Source organism: Zymoseptoria tritici, chromosome 7, assembly GCF_000219625.1.
Source record: "Zymoseptoria tritici IPO323 chromosome 7, whole genome shotgun sequence".
Classification (NCBI taxonomy): Eukaryota; Fungi; Ascomycota; class Dothideomycetes; order Mycosphaerellales; family Mycosphaerellaceae; genus Zymoseptoria; species Zymoseptoria tritici.
This window is the reverse complement of record NC_018212.1, coordinates 2,390,288-2,414,470: the sequence shown is the minus strand read 5'-3', so window position 1 is coordinate 2,414,470 and position 24,183 is coordinate 2,390,288. Positions and strand designations below refer to the sequence as shown.

At 53.7% G+C, this 24,183-nt stretch overlaps 11 protein-coding genes across 11 annotated transcripts; all 11 read right to left on the bottom strand.

The window, feature by feature from the left end:
• Positions 1 to 509: 509 nt before the first annotated feature.
• On the bottom strand, positions 510 to 1,061 carry MYCGRDRAFT_94816 (uncharacterized protein; the record flags this gene model as incomplete). The annotated part of the gene is made up of 1 exon (XM_003850866.1): positions 510 to 1,061. The coding sequence occupies one exon, from the start codon at positions 1,059 to 1,061 to the stop codon at positions 510 to 512; it is 552 nt and encodes a 183-aa protein (XP_003850914.1).
• A 1,117-nt stretch (positions 1,062 to 2,178) lies between these two features.
• Positions 2,179 to 3,214, bottom strand: MYCGRDRAFT_94815 (uncharacterized protein; the record flags this gene model as incomplete). The annotated part of the gene is made up of 2 exons (XM_003850865.1): positions 2,179 to 2,443; positions 2,583 to 3,214. 2 exons carry the CDS (start codon positions 3,212 to 3,214, stop codon positions 2,179 to 2,181), a joined length of 897 nt encoding a protein of 298 aa, XP_003850913.1.
• A 363-nt stretch (positions 3,215 to 3,577) lies between these two features.
• MYCGRDRAFT_94814 (uncharacterized protein) lies at positions 3,578 to 5,403 on the bottom strand (the record flags this gene model as incomplete). The annotated part of the gene is made up of 4 exons (XM_003850864.1): positions 3,578 to 3,646; positions 3,852 to 3,862; positions 4,036 to 4,271; positions 4,664 to 5,403. 4 exons carry the CDS (start codon positions 5,401 to 5,403, stop codon positions 3,578 to 3,580), a joined length of 1,056 nt encoding a protein of 351 aa, XP_003850912.1.
• Positions 5,404 to 6,185: 782 nt separating this feature from the next.
• Positions 6,186 to 7,567, bottom strand: MYCGRDRAFT_94813 (uncharacterized protein; the record flags this gene model as incomplete). The annotated part of the gene is made up of 3 exons (XM_003850863.1): positions 6,186 to 7,201; positions 7,391 to 7,427; positions 7,535 to 7,567. 3 exons carry the CDS (start codon positions 7,565 to 7,567, stop codon positions 6,186 to 6,188), a joined length of 1,086 nt encoding a protein of 361 aa, XP_003850911.1.
• Positions 7,568 to 8,119: 552 nt separating this feature from the next.
• Positions 8,120 to 8,503, bottom strand: MYCGRDRAFT_94812 (uncharacterized protein; the record flags this gene model as incomplete). Its single annotated transcript, XM_003850862.1, has 1 exon — positions 8,120 to 8,503. One exon carries the CDS (start codon positions 8,501 to 8,503, stop codon positions 8,120 to 8,122), a length of 384 nt encoding a protein of 127 aa, XP_003850910.1.
• Positions 8,504 to 10,009: 1,506 nt separating this feature from the next.
• MYCGRDRAFT_94811 (uncharacterized protein) lies at positions 10,010 to 10,804 on the bottom strand (the record flags this gene model as incomplete). The annotated part of the gene is made up of 1 exon (XM_003850861.1): positions 10,010 to 10,804. The coding sequence occupies one exon, from the start codon at positions 10,802 to 10,804 to the stop codon at positions 10,010 to 10,012; it is 795 nt and encodes a 264-aa protein (XP_003850909.1).
• A 1,322-nt stretch (positions 10,805 to 12,126) lies between these two features.
• On the bottom strand, positions 12,127 to 13,405 carry MYCGRDRAFT_94810 (uncharacterized protein; the record flags this gene model as incomplete). Its single annotated transcript, XM_003850860.1, has 2 exons — positions 12,127 to 13,308; positions 13,358 to 13,405. 2 exons carry the CDS (start codon positions 13,403 to 13,405, stop codon positions 12,127 to 12,129), a joined length of 1,230 nt encoding a protein of 409 aa, XP_003850908.1.
• Positions 13,406 to 16,082: 2,677 nt separating this feature from the next.
• MYCGRDRAFT_94809 (uncharacterized protein) lies at positions 16,083 to 17,075 on the bottom strand (the record flags this gene model as incomplete). The annotated part of the gene is made up of 1 exon (XM_003850859.1): positions 16,083 to 17,075. One exon carries the CDS (start codon positions 17,073 to 17,075, stop codon positions 16,083 to 16,085), a length of 993 nt encoding a protein of 330 aa, XP_003850907.1.
• Positions 17,076 to 18,479: 1,404 nt separating this feature from the next.
• On the bottom strand, positions 18,480 to 19,501 carry MYCGRDRAFT_94808 (uncharacterized protein; the record flags this gene model as incomplete). Its single annotated transcript, XM_003850858.1, has 2 exons — positions 18,480 to 19,100; positions 19,166 to 19,501. The coding sequence occupies 2 exons, from the start codon at positions 19,499 to 19,501 to the stop codon at positions 18,480 to 18,482; spliced, it is 957 nt and encodes a 318-aa protein (XP_003850906.1).
• A 990-nt stretch (positions 19,502 to 20,491) lies between these two features.
• MYCGRDRAFT_94807 (uncharacterized protein) lies at positions 20,492 to 22,295 on the bottom strand (the record flags this gene model as incomplete). The annotated part of the gene is made up of 3 exons (XM_003850857.1): positions 20,492 to 21,387; positions 21,570 to 21,638; positions 22,283 to 22,295. The coding sequence occupies 3 exons, from the start codon at positions 22,293 to 22,295 to the stop codon at positions 20,492 to 20,494; spliced, it is 978 nt and encodes a 325-aa protein (XP_003850905.1).
• A 428-nt stretch (positions 22,296 to 22,723) lies between these two features.
• MYCGRDRAFT_94806 (uncharacterized protein) lies at positions 22,724 to 23,835 on the bottom strand (the record flags this gene model as incomplete). The annotated part of the gene is made up of 3 exons (XM_003850856.1): positions 22,724 to 23,380; positions 23,512 to 23,756; positions 23,811 to 23,835. 3 exons carry the CDS (start codon positions 23,833 to 23,835, stop codon positions 22,724 to 22,726), a joined length of 927 nt encoding a protein of 308 aa, XP_003850904.1.
• Positions 23,836 to 24,183: the final 348 nt, after the last annotated feature.

Sequence of the window (24,183 nt, the reverse complement as noted above, 5' to 3'; positions counted from 1 at the left end):
GACTGGGACCATTGGGAGACGATGAAATGGTTGCAAGTAGTTCCTGGAAAATGGTTTTACGAGAGGACGGAGGCGAGATTCGCAGAACATCTGAATTGCATACCTCCTGTGTAAGACGAGCTGTTGAAAGAGAACACAATAAAGCTATGGGCTTCGCTCCAGCTCCGCTGGATGTGAGGTTCTGGTCAGGACCGCCTGGATGCGTTCCCGATCTTAGACATATTATAACCTGACGACATTCATTCTTTGAAAGACTCCCTTCTGGTCAGACGCAGGTTCGAGAAGAACAAAATTGCCAGATCCGTCCCTCTATGACACAGCAGACCAAGAAACAAGGTCAGTCAAAGAACACCAAGCCGAATCCGGCGCCAACAAGCACAGCCTTCCTCTGCTCTTTGTCCGCCTTTCTCCCGATCAGCAGGAGTTTCCACTTGCACAACTTCGGTCTTGATTCAGTGGTACAAGCTCGCACTATGATTTCCCTCAATCAATCCTCCAGCCCATCCGCCTCAAGTCATACGGTCCAAGTACGTGTCAATGTAGCGGGGAAGGACTTTCTGCCGTACAAGGTAATTGTCGACTTCAAGCCGCAAGGCGTAGAGAGTGTTTACGGTCACCAAGTTGGAGCGGAACTCCGTAATGGGGCTTTTCGCTGGGGTGAGCACCGCTGGCAAGGTCAGGATATCGATCGCAGCCTCGAACTTGGTGTCGTCATGCAGGCGGAGATCGCGGTCGGAGAAGTTGTCATAACTCCTCAGCTCAAGGACGTCATCCGCGGTGTCGGAGTTGCCGTCGGCGGTAGGAAGAGGGTCGAGTATATAGCCAGCGCGGTCAACGGGCGTACCGAAGGTCATGTGCACGTCGGTGGCGTGCAATGACATGTTCAAGCACCTGTTGCGATTGATGAGGGAAGCATTGGCCGGAGTGGCGGGCTCTCTGATAACAAGCTCGATCCCAAAGCGCATGTCAAGGGTGTGGAAGCTGGAGAGAACATGATCCGGCACCCAGAATCGCTCCGGCAGAAATGTACCCGCCTCGTCTTGCTCCTCTTCCTTTGTCATGATCTCGTCCAGGCTGTCCACTTCCACCACCAGCTTCACATTCTTCTTGAGCTTCTGGAGCCGAGTGGCTTGATTGACGAGATTTCAGCACAGCTTCGATGTGTACGCAACGTTCATGAGATCTTTCCATTCGTTCCAGCTCGTTGCCTCGGTGTGAGGGCCCTTGCCGGTGTGGCTGCGAATGGTGATGTGAAGGTCCGGGACCAGGGCGCAGAAGATGCTGATGGTGAGCTCGGCGGGTAGTCCGAGCAGATAGCATGGTGCCATCGTTGGAACCTTGTGCTTGAGCACGCTTGAAGGTTGTGCGGCGTGTGTGTTCTTGACCGGAAGCATGATTGGAGGCTGTGCAGGGTGTATGTCCTGTTATTGCGGTAATACCGGATGTGCCTTGTGCAATGATGCTGACGTCCTTTGCGATCTGTCGATGTTGACGTTCGTCTTGTAAAGTTGGTGAAGTGGAACTCCAGCCCAAGCGAGTGAAGGGAGGTAAAGCGGGCTGAAGTCCGATATGTCTTGGCGTTTCGACGTCGTCTGCGCGCACGACAACGCAATATCAACGTTCCGCTCGACGACACCGACCAGCCTTGCCCGTACGAAGTCCGCACCACTCCCGTCGTACCAGCAACGTTGTCTCGAGAGCAGCAGCAACAGCAATATCATCTGGAAAGAAGCCCGTTTTCAAGCCGCGACGCCTTCTCCTTCCTCTTGTTTTGCTCCTCCGCTCGTCTTCCCGCCGCCGCCGAACAATCTAACAGCAGCAGCGGCGGCCTCACCTCTCGCTCAAAGACCAGTCTCTCCTTCCTGGCTTTCTCCGTTCTCGGCAGCAGCAGCAACAGCAACTAGCTCCGCCGCCGCCGCTCCAACGCCGCCTCGACAGCAGAAGTTCTCCCGCCTGTTTCGTCTCTTCTCTGGCTTGATTCTCCTCTTCTTGAACGACGGCGACGACACCAAATTCCGCGGCAGCAGTACCAACACCATAGCATAAGCAGAAGCTCTCTGGCCTGTGTCCTCCTCTCCTCCGGCGTCGCTCTCCTCTTTTCGAACAGCAACAGCAGCAAGACGATCCTCGGCAGCGGCATCACAACCCTTCCGTCCGTCGAAGCTCTTCTGTCTCGTTCTACCTCCTCTCTGGCTTCTCTCTCTTGTGCTCTGGCTCCGACGACGATATCACAGTCCGCGGCAGCAGCATCAAGATCCCCTCCGAAGCAGAAGCAATTTGGCCTCGACTCCTCTCCTCTCCCTCGAAATCCCTCCCTCCAAAGACCGCGAAAGCAAGAGCAACGATCTCTTTGCCAGCGGCATCAACGACCTCCCGAAAGCAGAAGCAATTTCGCTCGTTCTCCTCTCCTCCTCTCCTGACCTCTCTCCTCTTCCGGCAGTGACTGAAGAGACAAGCTCAGCACTAGCCATACGAACGACATCGCTGCAACAGAAGCAGTTTGCCTGTCCTCCTCTCCTCTCCTCCGGACCGCTCTCTACCCTCCGCAGTGACTGAAGCAACGAGCTCAGCACTAGCCGTACCAAAAACAGTACCGCGGCAGAAGCATTCCCTTCTCTCCTCTCCTCCTTCCGCCGAGATGTCTCTGCAACAGCAGCAGCAACAACAGCAACCCCGCCGAACCCGTCAATTCTTCGTCGACGGCAGCGCAAAGTTCCGTTTCGACGACGGCGCTCTCTTCGGCGGCTCTTCCTGCTGCACCTGGGTCAACGGCGCTTGGCTCGGCGTAGCGACCTCCGCCGGAGAGTGCTTCAGCACAAAGGATGAGCTGTCCCTCGAGGCGGAGGTGTTCGCCATTCACTCGGCGTTGGAATTCGCAGTGGGCTTCGCTCACGGGGTCGACACGATCGTAGTCGTCTCCGACTGTAAATTCGCCATCTCTGACATCGAGCGTCCCCACATGGCCGCAAGATACGGCCGCAACGTCGAATTGGTAGAGGACATTTGCGCCCAAATTCCACAATTTGAGTACCAGGGCATCGAGGTGAGGTTCGAGTGGGTAAGGTCGCATCTCCCCATTATTCCTCAATACTACTGGGCGGAGGGAAATCGCGTGGCCGACGCAATGGCTACCAGAATTTGTGAGCTGGGTATGGAGCCCGAGGCGGAGGGGTGCGCTTGGAGTGAGGTGATGTGGCTGGAGCCGGAGACGCATGGGGAGGGAGCTTGCTTTGATAGGCATTTTCACCAATCTTGAGGTGATTTTTTGTTGCTTTCGGCACGGCACGCGGTGAGCTCTGGCGGTCGGGTTGTTGTTGTGTGTATAGGGATGTTGTAGCTCCGAGAAGCGAATCGAGCGTTTGTGTCCTCCCGCTTATGCTCTCCGGGGCCCCTGAATTCTCGTGGGTAAAGCATCCTCCCGTACCACGACCCAAACACTCGCTTTTACTCTTTCTAGGCCGTTAATTTGTTGGGCTGTGCTGATCGATTCGTTGTTGTACGTATAGAAATGCGGTGGTCTTGCGAAGCGAGCGAAGCATTTTTGTCCTCCAGCTTGGCTTCCAGGCAGTGCTGACTCTCATTTGTGATTCATATTATCACGACAGACGTGATGGAACTTGACATATTGTCCATAGCGGAGCAGTCCCTAGGACACGGTGAGTAGCTGTGCAACTCGGTCCAGCCGTGCCTGCTCAGACCTCTTGCAAATCAGACGAGTTGACGACATCGAGAATCATATGAGTTGCTTGATTGAAGTTCAAGAAGTCTACAGTTCACACCTCATCACTGGAGGGTCGCGTCGCGGACAAGGACATTGTGGACAACCTGATCGCCGCACACGATGCACGCACCATCACTACGGCTGAGCAGTCTCATGCAAAGCAGCAAATTTTGGCGATTCAGAACAAGAACTCTTCTTCCTGTGAGGGCTGAACTATCACGTGGGTGACTCGTGAAATCGCCGGGGAAGACTTCAAGGTCCTGCTCTTCAATTTCGAGCACTTCATCAAGCAAATCTCGCAACATGCCACGTACATGTTGAGTCGAGGAGTATACGTCCGTCTTGCGAGCCCACAGCCACGATGTGACGGCCTCCCTGAGGTCTGTTGACCGAAACCGAATTGTTGGCCAGATCGGGTTGCATAGCCCCGGAAAAGTAGAGCGCCGAGAGGAGTCTGGTTTCGGAGCGTACTCGAGGAGAGTAGTGGAGGTAGCCGAGTTGTTCGGCGGCAACGATATCGACCTTGAGTGCCTGTTCAAAGCCGCGGTGACTGTGATGACCTGTCAATTCTAAGCTACACACAGTACAACGAGCCCGAACTGTGTCTCTGGTCTGCTCATTTCTCTCCAATCTTCTATCCCGCAGGCATCTCTCCTCCGTGTCACATCTGTTGATATTCTCGGAGACCTATTCAATCGCATGGTCCACCCGATTGCCGCTGGCTTCACTGTCCCGCAAGGACGACCTATAGGTCTTCTCCATGCAACGCCCCTTCTCCTCTTCTCACCGCTCTATCCTTTGCCATCCACATGTGTCCAGCTCTTCACGGCTCATTCATCCTCGAAAGTCCACTCTTCAGGCAGTCGTGCATTCCTCACGACCCTCTCCACTGTGCTTTGCAGATTCAGCCACGCCAGCGGAGCTCGCTTGGCCTTTACGAACGAACTGACCGCCGGGAGGATTTGCGTTCGAATTTCCGGCTTGTTCAAACTCTTCAGAGCCTGCGCGTATCCTTCGATGTTCCATTCGTGAGTCGGGACTTCCGCATCGCTGCTTGCTGGCGCTTCCACACGGACGTCCGGCCCTGTGTAGGGCGCTTGATTCGGGTCTCCTGGTGTGTTTTGCTGGCCCAGGCCACTAATGATGATCTTGACGTAGAACGGGAACTTCCTGCGTGGATTCGGGTCTGGCCGACAACCGAGAATAGGCGGGATCAGAATGAAGATCAAGCAGATCTCGAGCTTCTTGAAGTTGACCAGAAATTCGCGCGGCACAGTCAAAGTTCCAGGAGCCACAAAGTCGCTAATCTGCCTCAAAATGCGAGTATAGCTAGGCAGTATGACAACAGCAGCAATGCCCGAGTTGACCTGCTGGTGGCGAATCGCAGCTTTCATGAATCGACAGAAGGTCTTCGAAACGCGCAGGCTGGCGAGCAGTACTCTCCAGTCTCTGGCACTGACGGCGATAGCGGGAGATCCAGTCAGGGGATTCCGCATCCATTTTTCGCCGTGCGTGAGTTCGAGGTGGAGGTCGCTGATCGGGATCAAGCTGAAGATCTTTTCGGCCAGCTCGGCGGGGAGGCGGTCGAAGAGCGGGCAGGGCGAATGGGATATGGTGAAGGCGGAGAGTGATCCAGTGAGGGCGTTGTCGACGACCGTGGTATGGAGATGATTTGTAGACATGGCTGGGAAGTTCGAGGCGTGGTACTCGGTGTTGTGCTGGGAGCAAAATAAAGGTCAGCAAGGAGCATGGAAGAGGAGCTGAAGTGCTGGCGCCGGTGACAGAGTCTTGGCATGAGCTGCAAATTATTAGCTTTCTCGACGAGGGAGAAAATGGCTATGACACGGTAGATGTGGGAGTATCGAATGCAATATTTCACGAGTCACAATCGTAAGACCATACAGAAGGGTTTGAAGAGAGTTATGGTGCAGTTCCGACGCCTTCAAGCGCTGCATGTCCTGCTCTCAGTCTTGACGGCTCGTTCATCCACTCTGGTCGGAAGCATCGACAGAAGAAGCTGATAAAATCCTCACCATAAAGCGTCTCGGCCGCTTGAAGATATCGCCGTTGCACCGATGGACATATATATACCCTCTCAAAGCGTCACCAAGTCAAGACAGAGTCAAAATCTCTCGCTGTAGACGGTAATGCAGAAGGACTCGCATACCAGATCCAGAAGAGCTTATGTGCGACGGTTATGGCATCTGAAGCAATTCATTGAGCTTCTCGTGTTATCTGCAATGTAACACTGGCCCCGTGCGTGAAGGCAGATAGCTTGAACTGACAATCAACTAGTCTCCGGCTTCTCCTCGATGCGCCAAACAAAGGCATCCCAACGCCATTCCTGTCCTTGCTGTATCGCAGTTCGTGCTGCATTGCGCTTCTGTGCGGGTCATATGTGTGTACGCCACGACTGCCTGCCGCCATTATTCAAACCATGTTCCACTTTTTTCTATGGTCCCTTTCACAGACCGAACACACTCAAGTTGAGGTCGACATTTCCTCGTCGTGGCAGGTCCATCAATACCTCCTCAATCTCTCCACGCAGTTCCTTCATCGCCATCAAAGACGCCGGCTTCCCGTCAAAGTCGCGGACAATCCCCCTAATCTTCTCCTTCTGTTCCACCAACTCAAGACCCTTCAGCTCGTACCTCAGACCAGCCAGACTATGAATCCAAAAAGCCGGTCCCATCGATCTCTCCGAGGCATAGGTGACATTGAATACCGGCTTCGGGCGCTCAAGATGAGCAAGCCGCGGCGCGATATTGGGGAGTACATCGACGCTGATGGCCATGTTGATATGGCATACCAACGCGACCAGGCCATCCGAGACCGGGACAAGGGAGTCGAACATGAATGGAAGGCGGAGGTGCAGCCAGAAGAACTGGGCGATGAAGTCATCCGGCACGGAGGACTTTCCGAGCTGTGGAGTGCCGTTGAACTCCACCTCGCTCGGGTGAGATGTGTGGAGCTCCATGATGAGGATGGTGCGGTGGTTTCTCTGCGCGAGGCGGATGGCGTTGGTGATGGACTTGTTGAAGCGTTTGGACACGCGTTTTGTCGCGAGGAGCTTTTTCCAGGTGTTTCCGTTGACTGCGAGAGTTTCGCTGCTGCTGGCTTGGTTCTGGTCGTCCTGCTCTGTTGCGATAACCGTGATCTTGAGGTTTGCGGGAGGTAGGAAGCTCATGACGTGATCGATCAGCTCTTGAGGGAGAATGGCGAAAACCAAGCACTCCTTGGACTTGTCGCTGACTGTCCGGGAGGTGTTGCGTGCCTTGCGCTTCGGGCGCCGCGGCGCAAGACGGATAGTTGGCATTGTGAACGCTGGGCTTGACAACGAGCGAAGCGCGTTGAGTTGCTTAGAGAAGAAGGAAGGTAATAGGAGGAAGCGATCAAGTCGAGGATCAGGTACGGCTTCCTGCGGGTTGTGAAAGCTGGGCCGTCCCGCTAAGAAATTGACACGTGCGATCGACGCCTTACCTAATTAGGAAGGTGCAGCTCATCACGCATACACACTGCAATCTTGCCTCTACAGCGAATCAAAGTATGTCGTATCGATCAAGAATAGAGCGCTGCATGTCGTCTAGCATAGAGACAATTATAACAGTGTAATCGACGATACAGCGCTGCGGCAGTTCAAAAAGCAGAGCAATATCAACACACACGTACGGCCGCCGCCGGAGGTGTCCGCGTGGTCTAGAAGCATCTATCAGTATGCAGTAGACAGGGAAGCAGCTTGCGAAGATCGTGAGGCTCTCGATCGTCTGAACCTGAGGTCAATTCATAGCCAATGAATTCTGAATCTGTATGTACAATGCGGATAACACCCGTTAGCGTGAGCGACATTGTTGCCGCTCTTATTGGACGCCGCGGATATCAAATAGATGGATGGCGGCTTTGTGGCATGACGCGTGCACGAAAGTCGTCTGCCGATGCACGTTACTCTTGTTCTAGAAACGGATGCGTGGAATCATCCTTGTGTTTATTCGAAAAGACCGTATGGCGTTGTTGTATGACGCCATGAGTCTATCGTATCTGAACTCAAACATCCTCAATCCGCTAGAACAAGCTTCTCAAAGTCGACATCCAGTCAAACCTGCGTCCTTACTCCCACTCTGCCCCTTCCAATAGAAGCGAACAGTGATCGCGGCATCGGAAGTCGTGCCGCCGACTGCTCAGATCGGTGTCAGCGTTGGATGACCTGACCAACGCGACTCTGCAATGCTCGCAAACATTGTTGTTCCGTCTCGAGTGGATTCGGGACCCTTTCTCGATCGTCTCGACTCTCCGTGATATGTCGTATCGTGCGTATTCCTGAGAAGCTTCATGCCCACATAAAGCCCGATCCTTCTCGTATCATTCCCATCATCTTTTTGCATCTGTGATTCCCGTAGACCGTCACTCGTCCTCGTCCTGCTCGTCCTCGTCGTCATCATCCTCCTGCTCAGCAAAGCGCTGCTGCTCCACCGCAGTCTGATGCTTCGTCGTCCCAAAGCGTAGCGGATTGTGGTGCCACGATTCCTTCAGCGTCGTTGCCTTCTCGACCTGAACAGCGAACAACACGCCCAAGTCGTAGAGTCCCTTCGCGTTGATGACCGTCAAGTAGGGAGTCGGAGTCATGGAGACGTTGGGCTGGACGATGTGCGGACGACGAATGGCCCATACAACCTGCTGAGCGACGAGAGAGGCGAAATCGAGCTCCGGGTTAGGAGGTTGGAAGGTGCGTAGGTCCAGGCGATTGATGGCGAAGTATAGTGTCCCTCTGGCCGAGACCAGGAGCATTTGGAGAGCCAGGAGGGAAAAGTTGGTAGGTGGCGGAAATCTGCATGGTCACGATGGCATAATCGCCGGCGCTGTTCGGCTGACCACGGCTGGTGTATGGGCAGAGGACTTGGAGTCGACTGAGCTGCTGCATCAGCCACATTGGCGCCGGCTGATCAAGGAGTTGGTTGAGCATCGGAATCCTCGGGTCGATTGGCTGATCTGCCATATCCATGACGAGGTTCATCGTGCCCATGTTCAAAGCGCGCTGTACGAGACGCTCGCAGAGACGTCGCATCGGTCCGGACGTCAAGGCCAGGTTGAGGAGCGGATCTATATCCTCATAGTCCAACCAGCTGATGTGGTATTTGTCGTTGATGTTGTTGTAGTGCGATCTCTCGTAGACAGCACTGCAGAAGTCTGGAATAAGGTATCGACTGATCAGGCGCTGGGAACACGCTGGCAGCCCAAAGATTCTTCCTATGCTTATGGAGCAGCTTACCGGAGTATTGATACAATGCGACTATTCACCCGAGTGTGAGTACTCAGAAGGGAAATTTGGCCATACACAAAGAAGTACAGCCGCGTTGAGGTGGAAGCGAAGAATGAACGCATGAAATATCCGAGCGCATTGTTTCGCACGAATATTCGACTTGCTTGCATGCTGCCACCATCAAGTTGTGTCGTAGCAGTGCTCTTCATGGTGTGGTTACCGGTTAAGGTCGGTCACTCACCACCACCAACCACTCGCCGGCGAGTCGATACCAACTCCACCGCCAAGCTACGTCTTATTAGTAAGCATTTGGGGGCCAAATTGGAGCATTTTAGCACCGACGGGGATGTCGAGTTCTCGGCCTCGAATATAGCAGCAGATTTGTGTCGTCGACTTAGAAACAAGATCCGGAAGCAAGATAGCAGCTGAAGTGCTTTCAGACCTCGCTGTCGCTGTTCGTGCTATTTCTGTTAGTTACCGGTTGATCAATATAGCCGCACCAAAACCAACTAAACGTTAAAATAAGCTCACCAAACCAACTGGTAACCGCATGAACCACCACCAGGAACCAAGTTAACCACACCATGAAGAGCACTGTGTCGTAGGACAGGCTTGTTCTCTCGCCAGACAAGCTAATGCAAAGCAAACGCGAATTGACCGAGCAATCTTCATCCTGAACTCCCTTGGCTACCTCCAGATAGATGCCGGGTGCTTCGTATCGCACAATGAGCGCTGTCGAGGTCCAACGCTTTGAGCAATGCAGTAAAGCGACACTCCGTGCAGTATCCCGATTCCGCTCATTGCCATCTGGACAGCGCTTCCCAGCTCGACGAGTATGATCCTTGGCATCGCAGTCCAGTTCTGCAATCACTGTTTCTTCTCAATCCATTTGATTGATCGTGAGCCTGAACCAACCCGATTCTTGAAAAATCCGCAAACTTCTTCGATCCTTCTCAGCAAATACAGGTCCGTGTATCTTGCTTTCTTGATTCGTTTCCTGCATCATTCGCTCGAGAATACTCTTAACAACCAGCTCAGGGCATGCCAGCCTCCACCCAACGCTGATAGTCAACAGCAACTGCGTGGACTGTAACGTTGAACCGCGGCTCATCGTAGTAGTAGCACTCCTTGAACTGCGCGAACTTCGAAGCCTTGATCGCGAAGAGAATGCCGAGATTGTACAGTCCCTTTGCATTGACAGTAGGCAAGAACGGGACCGGAGCGGAGTGAAGCTGATTACGGATCGCCCACTCGATTTCATATGCCGCGACGCGAGCGAGTCCGCTGGGGTTGGGCGCCGATGAGTAAAGGAGTTTCCAATTGACGCCGAGGATGATGTCGTTTTGGCCAGGAAGGGGGGCGCCGGGTGCGTTGGGCGGGAAGAGGCGATAGATGGTCGAGACCTGCATCATCGCGGTCTCGGTCTCTGGGCCGAATTCCCATGCTGGCATGTCGTCCGCGGTGTACGGACAGAGGACTTCCAGTCTAGTGATGGACTGCAGAAGCCACATAGGTGGAGGAGGATCGAGAAGGTGGTTTGCACGGCGACGTCCGGGGTGGACTGGATGACGCGCCATGTCCATGATGAGCTTGATGGTGCCGTGTTGTAAGCCGTGCTGGAGAGCCTGGTTGCAGCGAGCTCTCGTGGTCGAGTTGGTCGATGAGTAGCGCAGAAATGTCGCCCATTCCGCGGCATTGCACCAGCTGATGTGGTACTGGTCGTTGGCGTGGGTGTAGTTCTTTTTGCGATGCACGACGATGTGAACGTCTGGTAGGAGGATATTGATCAGGGCTTCTGAGACCTCCGGGACGTCGAGGATGTTCGCCATGTTGATGTCTATGTACTCGTGCAGTCAGCGGATGTCTCTTCGTTCCCAGACGGCACTGCGTTCTTACCTTGTTGCCACTGATCTTCAGTTGTAGAATGCTAACGCGCTCTTGTCGCGTCTGTATTGTGCTGAACAGCGCAGATTGAGATCAGCCGAAATTTGGCGCTGACGGTCAGAACAAGGTCGGCCGCTGAAGTAATCAGTGCGTTTTGCGCAATCTTGATACTCGGTGGACGTTTGAGGAGTCTATATCGAAAAGCGCAGACAATCGGTGGTGAGGATGTTTGTCAAGGCGGAGGTGACAGAGAGTGGTGTTGTTGGTGTGAAGATTTAAAGTTGAATATACCCCACTTTTGGACGCGTGACGCCAATCATGGAGGAGCAGTTTTGCATGACAGCGATGAAGACAGACGGCTCGTTGGTCATTCAGACGCCCCATTCGTATCTTGATGGCGGAGTTGAAGACTTGGTAACACGGTCGATGCCATGTCCGTCGTGTGCCAGCTCTTAGCGATTGAACAGGACAGATGTGCAACGGACCATGCGGACAGGAGAAGATAGGAGTGGTAGTGAGCTGATCGTGTTGCTTCTGGTCCTTCTAATGGCTGGCATTGGAGGTGTTCGGGACGAGGAGCAAATACGGAAGAACAAACGAAGGACGGGTGCGAGACAGTGCAGCTTTGTCCCATCTGGCCGAGAACATGCTAGCAATATCGTTGCGTCGCTGGCTCCAGCTCGAAAATCTACGGCTACTTCTGGCAAGAATATTTTCACGAGGTCACGAACCGTTCGTTGCCGCAACTCTATACGAATTGTTGGTCTACCATGGCGACGGCGTCAGGGGTTGCCGCTACGGACCCGGGGCGATCGCATGAGGTCAATGTATGGGATGAATGGGAAGCACTCGAGTGGGTGGGATCGTGACGTCCATTAACCTCCCTTCAATAAATTGCAATCGTGGTTCTGCCATTATACCCAAGGTTTTATGCACAATGAAGCCTTGCCTCACAACAGGGCCGATGCCGATCCACAAACAAAAATATACCGTCAATGCCGAGGTGCTCTGTCCAAATGCATCTCCTCCTGCGAAAACCATTCGCTTTGTCTCAAAGAAAGAACAACGTTGGCCGAGAGCGTCAAAGCTCATGTGCGAACTCTGCCGGCGAGCACTGCCATTCTCCCTCACACACTCTTGACTTCTCTGTCTTACTCACATGAGAATCAAGCTCGTCTCCCTGCCCTGAATCCTCCGGATCAGACTTCTCGTCACCGGAGCCACCTTGGTCGGCAGAACCCCGTGCTCCAGTTACCATACGTCCTTCTCAGTCAACATCGCTCTCATCGTCGGAGGAGGTGTATGCCTCGCTGTCGATATCGGCCGTCTGCCCTGCACTGGACTGCTCGGCTGCGTCGAAGGCGCTGTCGGGCATCTCGGTGTCTTCTCCCGCCATTTCAACTTGCTGGACGACATTCGCTCCTGCCTCTCCACCATCCTCTGACGGTCCTTCCTCGCCGGACTGGTGCTTCTCGATATTTTCCTCGCCGGTCAGATCGTCTCCTTCGCGAGAAGTCTCCTTTCCATCGACGGTGTCTCCTGCTGGCTTCTTGCCCTCATCGTCCTGATCACCAGACTCCTCCTCGCCATCCTCCTCATCTTCAGAATCAGAGCGCTCCATCTCCTCCTCCTCAACAGCTTCCACCCACCGCTGCCACTCGACATTCATCTCATGGTCTCCGATACGGAATCGAACCCTGTCTTGTTCCAACGCCTCTTTCGCCACAGCACATGTTCCAGCAAATTCAGTGAACAAGAGGCCCAAGTCGTAGAGGCCCTTGGGGGTGACGACGGGCAGGTAAGGAGTCGGGATGGAACGCTGAGCGACGCGTGCGTGACGGAGGGCGTATTCGATGTTGTCGGATGCAGCGGTCGCGAAAGCGAAGCCGCTGTCGGGAGCTGCCTCGTAGTGGAGGGTCAACCAGTCGACGGACAGGATTGTGTCGTTCTGGCCAGGTTGTGGAGCACCGGCGGTGAAGGGTGGGTAGAGCTGATACGTGCTGCGGATTTGCTTCGTGACGATCTCTGTGTCCTTCCCATCCATAGTGGGAGTGCTCTGGATCACGTAAGGACAAAGGACTGTCAGTCTCTTCATCATGCGAAGCAACCACATCGGAGCTTCGGTCCCAAGCAGCGAGTTCGGAACGCGGCGTCTCGGATCGATGGCGTGGCGGGACATGTCCATGACGACGCTGATAGATTTGACCTTTTGTGCATCCTTGAACGCCTGCTTGCAACGGATCCTCATGTCGGTGTTCGTCGCGGCGAGGTGGAGAAAGTCTCTCCACTCTTCTGGATTCAGGAGCTCGACGTAGTACTGGTCGGCCCAATTCGTGAAGGTTCTCTTGCGTCGCACCATGATGTGCATGTCTGGAATCACAAAGCCCTCGAAGAAGTGGTTTACGAGCTCTGTGGGTAGATCGAAGACGCGATCCATCGCGCCGGGCATCTGATGGATGTCAGTGGCTATAACTGTTTGGTGCTGTGAGTATACGAACGGCCTGATCGTTGTCCGCCGTGGCCGGAGACTGCACTGTCGTGTTCATTTTGCTTGTTTCTGTCTTGACGAGTCGGATCTTGAGGAGTTCGATGGCTTCGGTGCTGTGAGCGATATGAGAATGATCGGCACCTCCTTTCATGGGCCAGCTCTTGCGGTGAGAAAAGGATTGAAACTTGTGGCAGAGAAGAACAAGTAAGATGAGCGCGGGAGCAGTTCAGGAAAGTGAATATTTCTGACGCGTGATGGGTGTTGTTGACATCCAGAATTGTCGAAGTGAAGCGGGCGTTGTCGACATCCAGGAATTAGAGTTTTGGCACATGTTTGCTCACTGGACCCTGGCCAGTCGCCAGGAGGGCCGTAGTCCTCTCGATCGTTCAGTATAACGGTATGAGCAGCAGGACAGAGGAATCCGGTGCTATACTTTGGCATATCTCTTCTGCCTGGAGTCGATCAACTCCATTCAACCCGAGTGTAGCTGTTTCCTGGCTCCCGCCTCCTAGTCTTGCACACGGAGGGTTTTCCCTGCATCGCATTGCACTGATGACTGATGATTGCCACCTTGTCGCCGAGCCTTCGGGATTGACAGTGAGCGTAAAGCATCAAACTGACGCCGTCACGAAAGACCTGCTAGCAAGAAGAATGGTAGTGATAGCGGAAGCTTTATTATAAGGTAAAGATGACAGCAGAACGGCACAAGCATCTAGGTCTACAAAGCGGTTTCAAGGCAAGCAAGCAGACAAATGGACGACTAGGAAGAACTGGAAGGTCACCAAGCAACCCGGGCGTCCAGCAAGCAGAGTGGTGTACTCCCATTGGCCTGTTGAGACTCCCACCCTGAGCGTGGTTCCAGTTCCTTCGAGCTACGATCGCAATCAAAAGCACCGTCCATCGCAAGCTGAAGGATATGTGCGGTCTCGCAGGTAGGTGCGGTACAGGCAGAATGCTGTGAGAAGCTGAGGTCAGAGATCGGCACGCGTGAGATCGCGGGATCGAAACTTTGCTCGATCGGGGCAGCGCCCGGCAGGCCGATGCTTGACCTCATCCCGGATGTTCCTCCCTTTACAACATCGGCGCTACATCGTTGTGGTGCATTGAAGATTTGAGAAGCTTTGTGAAGCGGTCATTCATCTTGCGTCTATTATCAACTCCCTTCTGTTGCACTATCGCCCGGTCGCGATGTTTCCATACCCGGTCATAAATCCTAGCAGAGCCGGCTTAGTTCGAAGCACGTTGTGTTCGCCGACGGCTACCTATCAGAGACTCTCACTGCTTGAACGTTCTTTGATACTTTCCAACACAGCACCCTCGTAGGTTCTTGAAGGCTAGTACTGCGCGTTGCGTCGAAGCGACCCAAACGCCCTCGATCCCAAAAGCAAAAGCGTCCTATCAACCCTGCTTTTCTTCTCCGCAGACTTCGGAGAAGGCTCATTCGTAAGATTTCCAGTGCTAATGGCTCCCAGTCGTTAAGAGATCGCATATCTTAGAAGCGTCCAGGTTTCGGATCGAAAGAAGACCGGCAATGCATCGTTGTTTCCGGACGGAAACTGAAGAGCAGTATAAACAACGAGGCGTCTTAGGCAGTAGAGGAAGAGCGAGCTAACTGTCACGAAAGAGAGTGCAACCCGAAACAACGTTCTCGCTAGATTGTAACTATACTTATAGACGATTTGCTTGCTGCATTAGCTGCTTCAAGCAACATCGTTGACCTTTCATCGATCGGCAACTTGTGGAGCGATGTCTTATACGGGAAAGGAACGTCCTGATCTCCTTACGGGAAGAAGAGTTGTGCAGCTGTCGTCTAACGAGAAACATGCAGTAGATTCCGGAGGCGAGACTTCGTCAGAACCTCACATATCGCGGCATTCAACTCCGCTAGACCTTAACACGTTGTACCTCGCTCTGTACGTGGCATCATGTTAGAACGATGAGCACAGAACCAACATCAATGTTAGCATGAAGTTGTCTTTGCATTGTCATGATGACTATCCAAGCAGCTCTGGCATTTTTTTTGTCAATGAACCTGCTCAAGGACTTGATTCGTCGGATCCTTCTCCATACGGCCGCTCGTCTGACAGGAACCCAATACAAAAACAGACCAACAATCGCAGGCGCCATCTCAAGAAAAATCAAGCCCTCCTAAAACGGCCTTGTACTAATGCAAAAAGTCCTCCAAACCAATGCCTGGACGACCCATGCTGACGCTGCCGATTTGAAACCTCAGCGAATTGCGAAGAGCAGATGTCTTCGCGACCTAGGACGTGTTCTCCCCGCCCGCCTGTGACTGCCGAGCCTTTCTCAACGGCTGATCAAGTCCTGTCGCCCTGTCCGGCATCGACTTGACTGGAGGCGTCAGCCTCGCTTTCGCAGTATCCCTCTTGGAGCTCGCCCTGCAAGCTCTCCGTGATCTTCTTGCCTTGGATGACAACAAAGATCTTCGATGAGATGTTCTTGGTACATCTTGTTCGAAATGTTGAAGATCAGCACAACCTGGTCGGTGTGCTTCGAAAGCTTTGAGAGAACCTTCGCCTTGATGAACTCGCTCCTCATGTTGATGCGGAAGGCAACTTCCCGGTTCTCCTGCCACCTCGCCATGACAATCAACTTCTTCTCCTCATCGTCCATTTCGGAAGGGATGGAGCCGTGTTCTTTCTTGTGACCAATCTCCTTTGTCTTAATCCGAGGTGGAGAACTTTCTTAGCGTGGCTGCAGGGCCAGCTTTCCGATCAGAGTCGGCCGAAGCCCTTCTCATCGTCGGCGTCGTACTCGGTTGACAAGCCGTGCTCATTGTAGACATTCTCGCCAAGCTTCGACCTTGAGTGGCATTTCGGGTCCTTTTCCTCGTGTGAACCGTCCACGTCCTCCCCGCCGGCGCCATCCTCTTCGTTGGTATCATCGTCCAAGTCCGACTCCTCTATCTCCTCAACCCAACGCTGCCACTCCACGCCGCAGGCATGATCGCCAATGACAAATCTCGGCTGAGCTTGCGTGACAGCCTCCATAGCTTCCGCGCACAAGATCGCGCGATCGGTGAAGAGAAGACCAAGGTGATACAAGCCTCTCGCGTTAACCGCCGGTAGGTATGGCGTGGGAACGTGACCTTGCGCGACGAGCTGGTGACGAATAGCCCACTCAAGACCATCGATCGCGGCGATTGCGAATGCCATGTCACTGTCTGGCTTCGCCTTGGTGTGCAGATTCTCGAAGGTGATGGCAAGGAGGTCGTCAGCTCGGCCGGGCAGAGGGGCAGCGGGCGAGCTAGGAGAGTGGAGGCAGTACGTAGCCGTGACGTTCTCCACCGCGATATCCGACTCGATCGAGCTTCCAGGCCTAATCTTCTCCTCGATCGTGTAGGTGGTGTTGACTTGCAGCCTTGTGAATGCCTGCAGAAACGGCAACGGCGCGACTGGTCCGAGAAAAGAGATTGGTAGGGGTAGTGTAGGGTCGACAGCATGGACGACCATGTCCATCACGATGCTGAGGGAGTTTCCGCTAATCAACATGTTGTACTCGTGGTTGTAGAAGGCTTGCACTGCCTTGGACGTGCGTTTAAGGCTGTGAAAATCTGTCCACGCGGGACCGTTCAAGAGAGCGACGTGATAGACGTCGTACAGGTTGGCAATCCTCGTCTTACGCTGCACTTTGATGTGGGCGTCTGGGATGATGAAGAAAGAGATACGCCGGGAGACCACTGGAGGAAGGTTCATGATCGACGCCATGATGCCGGCCATCTGATGATGATGTTAGTACTGTTACATGTTGTCATCTACGGGTACACGAACATTTGCGATGCTCAATTGATGGTGGCGAACGCGCTTGTTGCAATTGCAGCTTCAAAGCGCGACAGCTTTCCGGTGATGAAGTGGATTATAATGATGAGCGGTGGACAGCTACGGTTGCTGTGGCAGGAAGTACACCCCGACCGCGCTTTCGCGGATATTAACGACAGTACTAGCGAGTCGTTGCAAGCGCATGCTATGCGAGTAGAATTGAACGCGTGTAGAGACTGCTGGAGGTGAGTGTCGAGTTGGTGCTGGGTGACAGTTGTTGTTAACGTCCAGAAAGTAAAGCTGAGAAATTTGAGTATAAGGTTGGTTTGCTGGCGCCCGCGCTAGCGTGGAAGGACGCTGCAGAGCGACCAGGACTCTGTCGCGATGGCGATGGGACAGAGAACTGAGGTTGTGGGCCAATAACATGTCTCCTGCATCGTGGCAAGGACATCGTTCCACTGTCGAACATCATGCCGAGCAATTCAGTCGATGGAGACATTCCGGCCTGTGTTAACAGAAAAAGGGGTAAAGAGGAGATGGCATGCGAGCATGCGAGTATGTCTCGACAGAAACGAAGGCAGATTGACAGAGCATAGCACTACAAAGATCTCAGTCGTAAGCAGAAACAACAAAGAGGGCAGCAATCGTGAACATTTTGTGCAGAAGGTCCTGGAACATCCGACTGACTTCCGGGTCAGGACTAACTCTCATACCATACCCAACTCCCTTAGCTACAGGCTGATACTGGCCGTGTGGTACAAAGGAATGCGATAATATCACAGCATCAAGAAGCTGACGTCGAGGATCCGCGTGCCTTAGATCGTGCGATTGGAAGTTTGCTACATTAAGTACTTGCACATCCTAAGGCTGACCTCACCTATGGATTGCAGTGCGCGACCGATTGATGTAGCTCGCTGAGTAGCACATCAATATCGCCGTCAATCATTGGACGCAGTGGAGAACAGGCCTCGTGATGTAATATTCATTGTTCGTTTCCTTAGTCTCATCGTTGCAAAAGTCGCTGCAGTGCCGCATCCGGCGGTCGATCCAAGAACAGCGCTCACTGATATCAGAGCGCATTCCACACCACATGAGAGACAAGAACCCACTGAAATCCCCTAGACGCCCTTACCGAACCTCTTGCAGGTTTCGCGAAGACGGGTGCCGTGCTTGACATCCAAGCATCCCAAATCCGATTTCGTAAGCAGAAAAGCCACCGCATAGAGGCCTCAACACGACTGCCATGCGTCCCTTCCTTGATCATACTCTCTTCTTCTTTCGATGAACGTGGATCAGGACCCAGTGACAGGAGCTGGCCACATCCATCAACCCAGATATTGAGCCCAGTCTTCGTCAGTCATTCCACAGCCAGTTGTGCCGGCTACTGAACGGCGGCAGGTCATTCACATCATGAGCCTTCTTGCAGCCCAGCTTCTTGCAGTCATGCACCCTCGTCCATTCATCTTGCTTGACTTTCTCCGCCTCGGCTTTGGCTTGCTCCTCCTTGACGTTGGCCTCGGCTTTCGCCTTCCTCTGCTTCTCAGCCTCATCGATGGCTGCAGAGCGTGCATTGTCTTTTGCCAGCAGAGCTCCTGTGGCTTCCACCGAGCTCGAGGCGTTCAAATGGCGCATGGTCGTGATGTGATCAGCAACCTCCAACACCACGTCTGCTCCAGGATGCACAACTTTGTAATGCGACTCCACGAGTTCTCCGACATGCTTTGTGAAGAGCCGACCCAGCTCGTACAGGCCTTTCGTTGTGAGAGGAGAGAGGAAGGGCACACGCCGACCCGCCGCAACGTCAGGATGAGGCAAGGCGTAAGAGACACTCTTGATGGCGAAGTCGATTGCTGTGCGGCTGTGTTCTGTCGCGGTGCTGCGGATGATCTTGCCTTTGAGCGAGAGCAAAACGTCGTGTGTGAGATGTTGCGTCGCAGCACCGGGCGGAGGGAGAGCGAAGATAGCGGTCACATTCTGCAGAACGGCTTCGTTGTCGTGATCTGGTCCTTTAGTGTGCCGAAGAGGTATGGGCAGCGGACGTCGATTTGCGGGAAGGTGTTCAAGATCCGCATCGGCACGCCGCAATAGAGCGGATTGTTGGGAACAGGCTTGCTTGGCCGCTGCGAGTGGGCTTTCATGTCCAGAACCAGACGAATGCTGCCTTCTCTCTTCGCGCGAGAAAGTGCGTCGTCGAAGATGAGCTTCATCTGGTGGCAGACTTGACGCATGCCAAGAGCCTCTTTCCACTCGGCAAGATTGAGGACAGTGGTTTGCAGCTGGTCGGAATCGTGGAAGTAGTACTTCTTTTTCTGTACGATGATGTGCATGTCGACGAAGAGCTCCGCTTGGATCTTACTGAGGATCTCCGGCGGCATGTTGAGGAGGTGTCCTTTGGGTCTGCGCAAGCTACTAATGCCAGAAAGTGCAATTTGTGAAGATCGTGAGTATGACAACCTCCGAGCCGTCCCATCTCCAACGCTGCTAACCATCCTTGCTGTACGACCAGGAGAGGTCGGTTCTCAGATTCGATTTGAAGCGTATAGAAGTTACGCGGCGAATCGCACTGCTGATATCTCGGTCTTTGCACGACGAGGAGAGGGGCAAAGTGTTGGTGGTCAGGGTAATGGGGCGAGAACCTTTGCGAGCTCAAACCGGCTTGTGAATTGTGCTTCCAGAGCCGCGTAACTCGCAGGCTGTGTCTCAGTTCGGGTTCCCGCACACTGGCCAGCCGCGTGAATAACAAGTACGCTGCAACATTCTCGAAAGAATTCTGAGACACAATGAGTAGGTATCGTAGCAGCATATCGTGTGAAACTCGTAGCAAGGCTCTGTGAGACTTCTGCTCAGCACTGACGCCAGCATGAGTACATCGAGGAGATTTTGATCAAAGTTATCGACACTACACTCTATAGCGGTCTACCTCATTTGTCGCCGGCACCGTCACGGTTGCTGCTCGATAACACCTATGGACCCTAGGAAAGCCACCTGGTACAGATCCCCACGGTGATACTCGTCCCCTTAAGTCGTTGCAAAACGTACAGAATGGGCGGTAGTAACCGTACAACCTCGCGTGAGGAGACTCTGCGCCTGGACTACTGATCCATTGACCGTGCTCCGGTACCTCCATGTCTGAATTTCCACAGACGCAGATAGATGCCTTGTTGAGGGTCCCATATGCCTACAGCTTGGCACAGCGTCGTTCAACAAGTCCGTGTGTCCTGTGAAAGCCGAGTATCGTAACGCGACATCCCGCGAGTATGTCCTCCCAAAAGCAGGGAAGTATTGCCCTAATGTTCGCCAAGCTCACATCCCCCTTACTAGTCGCCGTGCTCTTTGTACAACTCCATCATCCACGCCTTGTCCTACTAGGCCTCCTTCGGATCCTCCTGCAACAGTTTCTGCCCGACCTCAGCTGCCGAGGCCAATACAACAGGAGGCCGAAGGGCCTTCTCTGCCTGCACTCCCGCCCACCACTTCTCCTTCGCGGCCTCGTTGGCTGCGTCCCATTCCTTCTGCTCGGCCTCTTCCGCCAGTTGCTTGGCCTCAATTTTTAGTCGCTCAGCTCCTCCTTCGTCGAACCAGCCCAGCCAGGCCACCGCGTGAGTGTGGCTACCAATATCCACCGTCAGATTTTCCTCGCCATGCGTAACAGCATATCTCGTCGCAGCAAGTCGTCGAGCTCCAGTAGCGAACACGCAGCCGAGGTGATACAAGCCTTCTTTCGTGAGTGGTGCCAGATAAGGAGGCTCGACCTTGGGACGCAGGAGGTCAGGGTGCCAGATGGCGTCGCAGATGTCGTCGATGACCTCCTCAAATGCTGCGAGGTTCGCATCTGTCTGGGTGGTATAGACGATGTTGGTGTTTAGATAAAAGAGGTCGTCGTAGTTCAGCTGAAGGTTGCCGGTGGGAAGGACATACTCGGCTTCCAGCTCTTCTAGGCGAACCTGTGGGTCCCCATCTTCTTCCTTGCTGTCGATCTCGATGACTTGGTAGTCCAGTACATAGAGTGATGGGAATGTTGCGAGGAAGGGCATAGGTGCCTCCATTGCGGTGGGAAGGGATTTGAGGTCCATAGACTTCGCCGGGCAGTTGTTATGTCTTGCCATGTTCATGATGAGGCGAACTTTACCATGCCGCTTCGCGTCATCCAGCGCGGAGTCGAACATGCACTTGAAAGTCTTTGACACTTTGCGCAGCAGAAACAAACGGGCCCATTCGTCGCGGGCGAAGAGCGTGACTCTAAAGGGATCTTGCGGGTCTTCTGGAAGTCTGAGCTTGTGTGCTGCGATGTGCGCCTGGAATGTAGAGGTCAGTCATGGTGCCCACTGTTGGGATGTGATGCAGGGTAGGACCTGCTAACATTGCCGTATAAAAGGCTCAGATTACTGCAGGTCTTACGTATACCACTACTTACGTGAGGGAAGAGCTCCAGCCAAATCATACCGAACAGCTCCGGAGTAAGCATGCGTTCGATTAGGCTCGCGCTGGATACTGCACGGATCTTGTGAGTAACTGGAGCGTTTGAGGCATGGCATGAATACGAACCTGGGCGCTGGGTGTTCATCGTGTTGGATTGAGCGGCTGATCAGGGCTTCGACGAGAAACAGTCCGCGATCGACAGTGCTGAGCGTGGAGCGATGTGATTTGGGCCGGGCAATTTTGATAAAGAAAGTATGGTGGTAGTGAGAGGATGCAAGAAAGAGGCTGCGGAGTACCATCCAGCTTGGAGTCGTGGATCAGCAGACTTCTTCCGCGGTACTTGCCCAAGTCAAAAACGCCGATCACCGATTCCGAGAATTATGCGCTGTCCGCGAGGCGATGGATGTTTCGGCGGCGAGAACCAACGACGGCAGTAGTCAATGATCATTGATGTCAATCTGAGCAGATTGAGGCCGGGTAGCTTGAGGTGTAAGATGTGATGACAATGGCCTTTGTGATCCTCAGATCTGCGTTAAAAGAGCATCACTTTTGCGATGTCAAGGTCTCGAGCTGTGTTCCTTTGTTATTGAGATGAGCAACGGCACCCCTCTGCCTCTCACCTAAGACAGTTCCGGTGACTAGGTATCAACCTGAGCTGAGAGCGTGAGGTCGGATTGAGTTTGCCTGGGTCAAGACGTCGCAGGCGCGGAGGCCGACCTCACGTTGCCGATTCGTACATGCGACAAGCATAACGGAGTTCACATGGCAGTTTTCAAGAACCAGAGTAGCTACAATATGGCCTTGCAGTCCCGGCTACAGTTCGACATTTAATGCGTCGCAGAAGCTTTATATCGTACTGGGTGCATGTAGTCCGAAGCAAAGTTGACTAAGTGGCAACAGTTTCAGGAGAGCATCTGATAGGCAACGCAAGCAGGACGGCAGAATGATGTAATGTGTACAAGATATTGCTATGTTCGAAGCCTCCGGCATGCCGATGCGACGATGCCTGCTCCTCTCCCGTTGGCAGCATAAGGGCCCGTGGTAACGGCTAATGCCAGAGTCGCAATGGATTTTACGGATGCTAGTCGTGGAACACGCTCTCCTCCTGCTCGCCTCCTCTCCACTCTCATAAATGTTTTCCTGCAGAACGCCCTTTTGCAGCAGTATACCAGCCCTGTTCAGTCATCGAACCATTCCCTCGCCCGAACCCGAACACCCCAGACTTTCCGTGCCTTGAACCAGTCGAATGTCTCTCGCTCTTTCCGCCGCCGCTCCTCCTCCTCCGCCCTTTTGACCGCTGCCAAATCCTCCGCCTCCAAGCGTGCACGCCGCTCGGCCCACAAGTTTCTCAAATCTCGCGCGGCAGCCGCCTCCTTCTCTTCACAAGCTTCCTTCTGCGGGCCACCCTCATCGTACCAGTTCAGCCACCTCACAGCGCGGGCGTGACTGTGGGTAGCCATCGGATAGTTGTCTGAGTCGTCATCCCAGTAATACTTGATCAGAGCCCAGCGGCTTGCACCATCTGTGAAGACGCCAGTTCCAAGGTGGAAGAGGCCTCTGGAAGACAGTGGCGTGAGAAGTGGAGGCTCATCTTCGTACGATCCGATCAGCGAGAATTCTGGGTTCTTGATCACATCCGCGATGCTATTCGTCATGCCGTCGAAGAGTGACTCGTTGGCTGTCGACTCGTTGGTGTAGAGTGTGGTAATCTCGGTTGAAAGGAGATTGTCGCGGTCGCCGTGAGGACTCGGGCCGTGGAGGTCGTAGATGCTTTCGAGGATCACCAGACGATACTGTGTCTTGGCGCTCTTGTTTTCTTTGCCGTGGCTGATGACCTGGACGTCAAGCACATTCAAATGAGGGAAGCTGTTGAGAACTTCATCGACGCTGCTGGGCCCGCTTCAGCGCGAGTAACGCGTGTTGTTGCAGACTCTTCACGCCTTGTCATATCCAAGATGAGACGCACGTCGCCGTGCTGTTGAGCATCGTGGAGGGCCCTGTCGAATTTTCTCTGTATCGGCTTGGAGACCCTACGAAGCCGGAAGAGATCCGCCCACTCGTCATGTTCGAGGAGTGTAGTGTAGAACCGGTCTTCGTCGTCCTCGGGATCTGATAACTCGAATACTTGTACGTTCGCGTCAGTGAAGAGCAAGTCGCACACCTCAGCGAAGAGCTCGGAAGGGAGGTTCTCGAGGTAGCTGCTTCCCGCGACTAGAACGCATTGTGTAAGTATGTATGTGCTTTCATGCATGTGGGTATACGAACCTCGCTTCTGCTTCCGAGGCTCCATGATGACGGATTCAAAGCGTCGCGATTGTGTAGAATCGTGATGTATTGCGGGAGCTGGAGGTCGAGTTGGAACGCTGAAGTTGGAGCGATTGAAGCTTGGCTTGATGGGAGGAGAAGCACTCGGGTGCATAAGTGCAGCAGTCAGACGGTGTCGATGTCCGGCAGATTGGTGATAGAGAGCCAGAGAAGAGCTGATGAACACAAGCAAATTGAAAGTCGAAGTTGTTGACAGCCCGTTTCTGGCTCGTCACGCGCGCGACGCGGATTTGTGGAAGCAACATGCTTAAGCATAAAAGCTGTGTCGAGCACGGCAACCCGCGTTCCCGCCGAAGAACATGCTCGCGGAGAC